Source organism: Exophiala bonariae (genome assembly GCF_035927105.1).
Source record: "Exophiala bonariae strain CCFEE 5792 chromosome Unknown scaffold_66, whole genome shotgun sequence".
Lineage (NCBI taxonomy): Eukaryota > Fungi > Ascomycota > Eurotiomycetes > Chaetothyriales > Herpotrichiellaceae > Exophiala > Exophiala bonariae.
Window position 1 is genome coordinate 1 of NW_027042541.1, and position 10,088 is coordinate 10,088.

General features: G+C 47.4%; 4 protein-coding genes across 4 annotated transcripts; 1 reads left to right on the forward strand and 3 right to left on the reverse strand.

The window, feature by feature from the left end:
• Nucleotides 1–1,545: 1,545 nt before the first annotated feature.
• Nucleotides 1,546–2,142, reverse strand: LTR84_011989 (uncharacterized protein; the record flags this gene model as incomplete). The annotated part of the gene is made up of 1 exon (XM_064855515.1): nt 1,546–2,142. One exon carries the CDS (start codon nt 2,140–2,142, stop codon nt 1,546–1,548), a length of 597 nt encoding a protein of 198 aa, XP_064699823.1.
• A 1,711-nt stretch (nt 2,143–3,853) lies between these two features.
• On the forward strand, nt 3,854–4,666 carry LTR84_011990 (uncharacterized protein; the record flags this gene model as incomplete). Its single annotated transcript, XM_064855516.1, has 1 exon — nt 3,854–4,666. One exon carries the CDS (start codon nt 3,854–3,856, stop codon nt 4,664–4,666), a length of 813 nt encoding a protein of 270 aa, XP_064699824.1.
• A 645-nt stretch (nt 4,667–5,311) lies between these two features.
• Nucleotides 5,312–7,117, reverse strand: LTR84_011991 (uncharacterized protein; the record flags this gene model as incomplete). The annotated part of the gene is made up of 1 exon (XM_064855517.1): nt 5,312–7,117. The coding sequence occupies one exon, from the start codon at nt 7,115–7,117 to the stop codon at nt 5,312–5,314; it is 1,806 nt and encodes a 601-aa protein (XP_064699825.1).
• A 326-nt stretch (nt 7,118–7,443) lies between these two features.
• On the reverse strand, nt 7,444–9,123 carry LTR84_011992 (uncharacterized protein; the record flags this gene model as incomplete). The annotated part of the gene is made up of 3 exons (XM_064855518.1): nt 7,444–8,294; nt 8,342–8,930; nt 8,980–9,123. 3 exons carry the CDS (start codon nt 9,121–9,123, stop codon nt 7,444–7,446), a joined length of 1,584 nt encoding a protein of 527 aa, XP_064699826.1.
• Between the last annotated feature and the right edge of the window lie 965 nt (nt 9,124–10,088).

Genomic DNA, 10,088 nt, shown 5'->3' on the forward strand with positions numbered 1-10,088 from the left:
AGCCAGCCACGCTACTAAAGAGAATAGGGAAATGGTTGGCATACAACAAACCAAAAACAGAAACCCTGGCAATCATGGAACAAGAACCATCGACAGAAGAAAAACAAGAAATCATCAAGTCAAGACATGATGAGAAGACAGCAGGACATCCAGGTATCGACAAAACCATTGAACTCATCACACGAGACTATACCTGGACGGGATTAAGGAAAGATGTAGAGCAATACATCAAAGGATGCGACACATGCCACAAAGCCAAACACTCAAGACACAAGCCATATGGACTACTACAATCGGCAGAAAACGCTGAAAAGGCATGGTCAAGAATAGCCATGGACTTCATTGTGAAGTTACCACCATCAAAGGAACCTATGACGGGAACGATCTACGACAGCATTCTCACAATCAACGACACATTGACAAAGTATGTCTATCTTCTACCATACAAGGAATCGTCAACAGCAGAAGACCTAGCATACGCTATAACAAGAACGGTATTTGCACAACATGGAATACCGGATGTTATTGTCACCGACAGAGACAAGCTATTCAATTCACAATTCTGGCAATCCTTAACAGACCTATTGGGAATCAAACACAAGATGTCAACATCATATCACCCACAAACAGATGGACAGACTGAGAGAACGAACCAGACAATCGAACAATACTTACGATGCTATGTCAACTATGAGCAAAACAACTGGGTTCAACTACTACCGATGGCACAATTCGCATTTAACAACAACAAATCAATAACAGGAATATCACCTTTCTTCGCAAATTACGGGAGACACCCAGAACTATCAAGAAAAAGCCTAGGACTGAAACCTAAGGCGGAAAAAGCGAAAATAACCGTGGACAAGTTAAATGAACTACATTTTCTACTAAAAACAAAATTGGACAAAATAGCAAAAACAACAACAAAAACAGCCAACAAGAAAAGATCTGAGGGACCAGACTTCCAGGAGGGAGAGATGGTCTACGTCAGTACAAAAAATATCAAAACACAAAGACCAAGCAAAAAACTCGACAACACGAAAATCGGACCATATCGAATCAGGAAAATACTGGGACCAGTGTCATATGAATTGCAATTACCAGGAGGAATGAACATTCACCCGGTTTTTCATAAATCATTGCTAGAAAAAGCACCACCCAATGCACGACCTGGACCAGTCCATATCGATGAAGACACCCAAGAGCCATATTACGATGTGGAGAAGATTCTTCAGCATCGTCGACAAAACAACCAAACGGAATATCTGATCAAATGGTTAGGATACACGAACGAGGAAAACACATGGGAACCAACAACTAACCTCAATCCAAAACTTGTGGCCCAGTACCACCAGAAACAAAAACCAAATCCGAAACTCCCCGAACAAATAAAGATCGTGGATTACGATCCATGTGATTTTGGCATGGGAAGTTACGAAATACAGACCAAACCAGGCGAACCTCCTCGCTGGCTAAGGTACGAAGAGGTACCAGAAGCCGCAAGAAAGAAATTCCACCAAACATATGACGGACCAATCCCATAATTCACCGAGCCAAAGGACGGTCGAGAAGGATAGGACCGGAAAAATCAGCCATGGAACCAGGCTCCAACTCAAACATCTGCTCCAATTGAGCATCATCCAAACCAACAAAAACAGTGGAGGAAGCGACGGGGGGTGGTTCAAGATGATCGATCTCATCCAAGGCGGTCGCTTCCCGAATCAACATCTTTTTCTGTTTATCCAGCAAAACATCCGCATCATGATGGAGCCGTTCTTTCTCCTCATGAGCCTTTGATACTTCCGCCAACATTTTGGCATGCACACGGGCCGCCTCGGCCAACATCTCTTTAATCTCCTCCCCCTTGCGTCGAGCGGCCTCGGCTAAACGATTGCGCTGGGCGGTCAACGCATCAAACTCCTCCGCAGAAAATACCCCATCACAATAAGACACCCCCTTCTTCACACAAGACGAGCACTTGGAATAACCATCGAGCATCAGGCAGATGGTTCCGGCGTTTTGGCAAGGAGTGCAACGACCCATGTCTAATTTTGGGACACCGAACGACTCGATGCGAGCGACAAGGATTTGACGGCGTTGAGTGGAGGAACGGACACTTTTAGAAGCGCGAAACTGAGGCATGATTAGCCATGGAAAGGAAAAGGGAAACAAGGCAGGAAGGGGACAACACACCTTATGTACGTCGAGACGACGAAACAGAAGGGAGGGGCGAGTGTTACGAACCAAGTCACCATAAGGTCAAGCCAAGCTCGGTGCGGGGAACGCGATAGGCAAGTCTCCCGAGTCAGGCTGAGCCAGGCAAGGCTAAGCCACGTGACCTCACCTGATCAGGGGTGATCAGTATGCTCAGCAAGTGAGCAGTACTGATCACACTGATCACGCTAGCAGTATATATACACGCTCACTACCCTAGATAGGACTACTTGTAGTCAACTTCGTTAACAATCCTATACCTACATTTAGGATAATTTGGAACTAAGTTCTCTTCGTTCATACTTCATTCACCATCCCGTATCCACCTATCAAGGAAACCCCTTGGTCAGACACTGTTCGCAGTTCCGATCATAACACTTAGATAGCGAAATTATAGATATCGAAATCGTAAATAGTAAATTAGATAATAATAGCTAGTCGAATACTAGTCACCACTTAAATAGTATAGATAGTAAAGAAGAGGAGCCTAGAGACTACATTACGAACGATAATCGCGATAAGGAATAGGACGAGATCTCTAAAAAGGATACTAAATAAGAACTCTTTCTTCGCGAACTTAATCTCCTAAGAATCTACGAAATGAAGATCACCTAAATTAGTTAGATTAGAAAGGGGGGGGAGCCTATAATCATAATACGAGATCTTCCTAGAATTAATTAGAGAATATAGAATTTAATCTCGATATATTTACCGAGCTTATAATTTAGCCTAATATCCTATAATAACTATAGTATAACTATATAGACATTCCTACTAATAATCGTATTAAAGAGCTTAATCGCTATAGCTTAACGAATTCCCTAATACCCTTAGAACTATTAACGACGTTATAGCTCTCTATAATTACTATAACCCTATTAACGAAGCACTAAGATTCCTACCTACTATAATTACCTATATATACCTATATCCCGTTATTTCTACACTCCAACGAACCGCACGAGATCCCGCAATAGCGAGGCCAAATATATAAGAATCCCTTTGAGCACTACTAATCCTAATTTAACGATTTCGAGATACGGCATTACGAATGGTATGAGAGTATTAAAACTAGAAGGGGGGATCCTATTGGGCCTTGGCGCCAAGTCCCTAGGTTTGCCACCTACAGTAGATAGTCGAGTCCTACACTCCATTATTCCTAGCCTAGAACATGCCACTCCTTGCGTACTCCTCATACCACTACATTTCCTGTCTATTGTGAACAGCCATCAGTGTGGCAGCGACTGATCCGCCCTTCTAAGGCTAATAATCCCGCCACTTTATATATTGGGCGCAGACGCAGCCTGATCGCCGATGAGGCTAAGTTGGAGTAACAAAGAAATCTCCAAAGACTCTAAGATGCGGCCTCAGAAAGATTCTCCATTGTCTCAAACAATCTCATTCATTTTTCCCTAGGTAGAATCCTGTTCTGATTCGGAGGTACTGATAAATCTCTCAAGTCATCTGTCTCTGCTGCGCAGTGCGATCTCATTGTGACTACACTCTCTGCGATGCAGTGATCTCCGTTCTCTAGCCTGATACCAACATAATCGTCTTCTTCCTCCGCAGGCTACCCTCCCACTCTCCCTGCACCACAACTCAACCCATACTACAGCACCCCATCCGAACACGAGACACAATGAACGCCATCCGCGCAACGCAAGCGCTGAACAAGCGCGAACTCGAGAACGCGACGCCAGTGACCGCTTCCTGGCACACGGACTACCGGGACACCGCATACATCTACGTCGGGGGACTCGACAACCGTCTCACAGAGGGCGACATCGCGGTAATATTCTCGCAGTACGGCAATCCGACACATCTACAGCTGATGCGCGACAAAGAGACGGGCAAGAGCAAAGGGTTCGCATTCCTGAAATACGAAGACCAGCGCAGCTGTGATCTCGCGGTGGACAATCTTGGGGGTGCGGATGTTTTGGGAAGGGTTTTGAGGGTCGATCACACGAGGTATAAATTACGGGATGATGAGGATGCGGATACGTGGAGGTTGGAGCGGTTGGAGGCGTTGCAGGCGCGAGAGGAGGGGGGTGGGAGTGTTGATAGGAGTGGGGATGAGACGGAGGAGAGTGATGATGGGGAAAGACGGCGGAAGAGGAGGAAGCCGCTGTTGAAAGAGGAGCGGGAGTTACAGGAGATGTTGGCGGTGACGCAGGGTGAAGGCGAAGATGAAGATCCCATGCGCGAGTATTTGATCAAGGAGAAGCGGGAGGAGGTTGAACGGGCGAAAGAGAGGGCGGAGCGGAAGGACAAGTCGAAGCATCGACATCACCATCACCATCATCACAGGAGGAGGGACGAAGAAGGGGACGACAAGAAAGGATCGGAGAGATCTGGAGATCGCGATGCCTACCGGCATCGTGATGGGGATGAGGATCGAGAGCGAAGAAAGCGTGATCATGATGGCGATGACGAGCGAAGAACGAAACGATGATAGTCATCCCAACCAGAACCAATGGGAGAGGACACGAAAACATGAACATGGCCATTAATGCCGATGTGAAAGAGCTATTACAGGTGATAATGGACGGCAAATTCGAACCCTGTGTCGCTTACCAACCTCTGGCAATGCGACCCAGCAGTCAGATTTCGCTCCGAGCACCATGGTCACGGAGGTCGAATCGATTCAATTGGACAATTCTTGTGTTCATATATACATCTATTGCCAAGATCCATGCCTGGCGACTCTGGACGTACCACCTCTGGTATCAGAAATGTCCACGCGTCCCTGACGCTGCTCATGCCGAGCTGTGCAAAACTACCGGATGATAGCGCAACCTCAGAAAGACAAGGACATACCCAATGGATATCTCCACGGTGTTTATTCACCCCACCACGCCCCATGAATGATCGCATCTGCAATGCAAGATCAACGAGATCAGATCATATCCAAACATTATAGTCAGGGAGATCGATCTTCCCGGGGATATATTCCAATTGTAAATAATGACTCGAAGCCGACGATACCGACGAATGCTTTTGTCATGACTGTTTCTTCGCTTCTATGTCCTTCAATAGCTGAATGCCTGTATCACGCAGCTTGAATTTTTCTACCAAAACAATGTCAGACATGGGTTTGTCATGGAGAAACAAGATAGGGCTTGGACTTACGAATCTTCCCACTCGCTGTCTTCGGGTACTCGTGTACAAAGAAGACATATTTGGGCACGAGATGATGGCTCATGCGTTCCTTCACCCACTCTCTGACCTCCTCAACCGTTACTTCCTTCTCCTCGGGATGTAGATGATGATGTCTATGAATGACAAATGCTGCGACGACCTCACCATATCGTTCATCCGGTAGGCCTACCACACTGACTTCGGCGATCTTTGGATGTGCGAAGAGACAATTCTCGATTTCCAGAGGATGAATGTTCTCGCCACCACGAATTATCAAATCCTTGATCCTGCCTGTAATACTGACATAACCGTCTTTGTCAATTGAGGCTTCGTCACCCGTGTGCATCCAAAGCTTGCCGGAGTCGTCCGTTAACATGACTTCGGCAGTCTTCTCGGGTTGACCCCAGTACTCCTTCATCACGAGGTAGCCGCTTACTGCCAACTCGCCCCTTTCGCCAACCTCTAGAACTTTGTTATGGTCAAATGGGTCAACTACTTTGGCCTCAACATGAGGCAAGAGACGGCCGACAGTATTGATGCGTTTCTCGATTGGGTCATCGGTCGTAGTCATGGCGGAAACGGGCGAAGTTTCAGTCATACCGTAGCAGATTGTAAGTTCGGTCAAATTGAGTGTCTTATGGAGCTTGCGCATCAATTCTGCTGGGATTGAGGAGCCTGCAGCAATGCCAGTTCGGAGGTGTTGGAACCCTTCGTATGGAATTGCCTCATCATTGATCAGTTCAAGTTCGGCGAGAAACATGGTGGGCACCCCATATAGGGCGGTTCCTTTCTCTTCTTGAACGGCCTGAAGGGCAGCCATGGGATTGAATGCTTCTGTGGGGAAGACGATTGCGGACCCATGAGTAGCCGTGGCCATGTAGCCAAGGATGCAACCGAAACAGTGAAATAGTGGTGGCGGGCAGACTACAACGTCTTCTGGTGTGAGTAGCATGCGATCACCGATCTGATTTCCATTATTGAGGATAGACCGGTGTGATAGACATGCGGCCTTGGGCATTGATGTTGTGCCGGAGGTAAACTGAATGTTGACAAGGTCGGTGTTGGATAAGGGTGAAGAAGGTGTCGGCGCTGAGGTATCAGAGTCCTGATTTATTGACGACCACGGTGTTGTGGCTTTCAATGTTGTGGGATCTATCCTACCAGCCGAATTGTCCACCAATATGATATTCTTTAGAGATGGGATCGCTTCGGATGAAAGGGTCGTCGTCGAAAGATCTGGGACCAATCCTTGGAGGAGAGAGACATTGGATCGCGGAGGTTTGTATGGGAGGTTTGTCTCGGCCCCAATGATCAGATGTGTGGACGACAAATGGTTGAGCGCCGATATGATCTGAGTCGAGGTGAAGGCAGGATTCAGCGGGACAAGGATGGCGCCGAGCTTGAACAGGGCGTATGTAATGGTGGCAAACTCGAGATTGTTCCCTAGCGAGACACAAACACGATCCCCCTTTTTAATTCCCAAGCTTTGCAGTCCCCTAGCCACAACATTGCTGTCCTGGTCGAGTTGGTGGTAGGTCAACCGACGTTGTTGATGTCGGGAAATGACGGCATTGCGATCGCCATGAGCACCCACGATGCGTGCGAAATTCTCACCGACGGTTTCCTCGAGTAATGCAGGTTCTGAGGGACCTTTGATGTAGGCGCTTGTGAGTAGACCGCGTCTCAAAGGCGGTGCTGTTGAGTGTTTTGAGAAAGTGCGGGCAGGCCATCGAGACCATGCCTGGGGTCGAAGAATTCCCCGCATGACTTTATCATGTTCCTCGAGAGGGGAAGTTATAATATATGTGTAAGTTGTGTTACCGGTCCATATTTTTAGTTGTAGAAGAGTGGCAGGATAACATTAACGCAGTCTTAGTCCTTGTAAAAGTCGAAGTTGGTGATAATTAACCAGGTACTCGTAGTTACCTCGTAGCTGAGGGCACGGGAGGCGGACCGGTGCCGGGCGTTGGCACCTTCCTCGGCATGGTTCAGATCTTGCCGCGGGGAAGCTGCGACCCTCTTTGTGGGGTAGATTTTAACGGCTAACTCAGATGGCCCTCGGCCAGTACAAGTCCGAAGCCCAAGCATCCATCACCCATGCATGGTTGCAGGATCTAATATCGTCCATAGAAAAGGCATACCTTCGCTGAGCCCGTTCTTATCAAACCCTTTCCCTCTGATCCTTTGGCTGATAGCCTCCATCTCTTCCCACAGAGCTTGTTCCGCGGCTCTGCTTTCTTCATTTAGACGACCAAGAAAAGCATCCTCATGAAGGGTATGGATGAATGTCTTGTTCTCCAAGCTTGCAAATGGTTTGTTCATCTTTGCAAACACTGCAATCTCATTAACCGCAGCCGTCTTGCTAGGTAGCCATGGAAGGATATTCTCTACACCCTTTGTCGCCGGTAGAGGAGCATGGAGGGCTACCGGGTGATATGGTAAAGTCGACGACACACTGAAGGGAGATGCCCCATTCAGTGTATTGTGGACTACTGTAAGAAATGCAAAGTGGCAGAGCATGTCTATGAGTGTCTCGCGCTTGGTTAGACGCCCTTGTGGAAAGTCTATCACTTGAGCTGAGGCTGTAGCTTCATGCACCCAGTCTTGCAACTCATAATCGAATGTGACAATGTCATCGCTCTTATAGTAAGAGTAGACAAGGGATGTGACGAATCTGCGCAGCCCAAGGACTATTTGGCTGGCATCTTGGAAAAAGGGATTGCTTTTTAATGCCGGGCCATATGTGCAATTGATTAAACCTCGACTCTCAAGGTTGTTGATAAAGTAGTTCGCTTGGAACGCACCTGCTCCAGAAGCATAGTAGAATGACATGGCCTGTTCAGCCCCTTCGCCCGTGATGGAGAAATATCTGTCAAAGATGCCTCCTTCATTGGTGAGCACATTTGTTGGCCTCGCACGTGTAGTGTACCCGTTGTAGAAGACTGTAATGATATCAGAACTTGAACAACAGTCGACTACTTATACTTACAGCGTTCCATAAGCCCCAGCGCTGGATGTCTGTCATGTAATGTTCTCAGCGCTGCGAGGTACACAATTTCTTGCACAGCGTGCGCAGCCGCGACATAATGAACTTGGTTGAACACCACTTCGTTAGAGTTCATCATTATCTTAGCCAGCAGCCAATCTCTCGGAGCGTCAAGTGGTGTGTACACCAGATCATGGTCGGTGTTTGTCTTTATTGCGAGGGGTAAAAGTTCGCCGCTATCTGGATGGATGAAGAAGTACGCTGAACATGCTGCTGAGTAGCGTTCGGTCTTTGGAAATAACAACTGAGGGGAGTGGTCACTAAGAAAGAGCCGTCCTTCGCTATGTAATTCTTCGAGATCCAATCCGGCAATACTGACTGCCAAAGCAGGATCCAGAGGAAATGGAAGTTGATCGTTGACAGGGTGTAGGCGATGCAGAGAGTAGGGGCTTGAGGACAGCCTTTCCATCGAGAACTGTAGATCTAATGAACCATTGGAAAGGGCTCCCATTGCTGTGCCTAAAGGGGCTGAGCTGTTCCAATGGCCTTCATATAAATAGAAATAGTCCTCGAGACTTCTCATTTCCATAGTCTAGAAGTGGCATTAGCACGAGCGTGCTACCGAGTGAGTGAAGACTTACTCTGTTGATTCCTCTTAGAGCCTCCCTCATATCTGCATCGACGGCATCTGTGGCGGCAGCGTTATCCTCTCCAGACGCTATGAGGTTGTTGAGGACGAGTCTGTCTCCGAGCAGCCCACTTGGGAAGAATGACAGGTTTCCCATTGGAGATGGCCCGTAGAGGTAGCCTTGCCGTTTGCTCGCTACATCTTTCAGTCGCCGTGCAGTGTCATGTTCGAAAACGGGTATGACGAATTTGTCGGGTGTTAATATTGCTGCATGTACTAATAGCGTAAAACTTGACACAATGAACAGTGCTAGATACATCCTCATGCCACACGACTAGTCGGAAACAGTCTACGTAAGTAGGGGAGCGTAGTAGGGTTTGTGAGGAAGAACGTCGGTCTCAAGTCTAAGTAGAGGAGGCGAAACTTGAGACAACCAGCAAATCTTGCAAAGGCGACTAAAATTGACCAAATGTATGCTGTGGCACGTGGAGAAGGGGGCAAAAGCACCATTCGAGATTCAGAAATAGCAGCATCACACACAGCGGCCTCTAAGTCGACTAACAAACTCTTCATCTCGTTTACTCAATGGACTCCTTGCAAACACCGCGAAGTGAGGTGGACGCCTTGCTCAAAGTACAGCTGCCTCTTTCGAGCGGCGATCCATGTGCAGAGTGTCTCAGACAAGGCCCATTTGCGACCCACCGAGCCCCATAAAACTTAGAAAACGGGTGATGGTATTGATATGGACAGTTCAGTAAATCTATTAGGCAACGGCATTATGGGGCGGATTATCGAATGAAGATATCTCTACACCATTAGTCAGTACTTGGTAGCATCCTCGAGCTACCAAACTTAGGGTTGCAACAGCATTTCACCCGGAGTGACAGGCCTGAGGCTTAAGTGAAGCGATTCTGTACAATGTGGTGTTTGGCATAATGTGAAGCTGACAGTTAGATTGGAATTTGTGGAGAATCCAATATATTTAGCAGCGATTTGGAAAATAACCCCCATGCGCAATGCAAGGTAAAACTCCAGTCATGGAGCATATCTGATCGGGTGTAGTTCTGATTTCGGGTCAGTATGCGAGGGAAAAGATGGTATATCAAATTGGGTGGATATTTG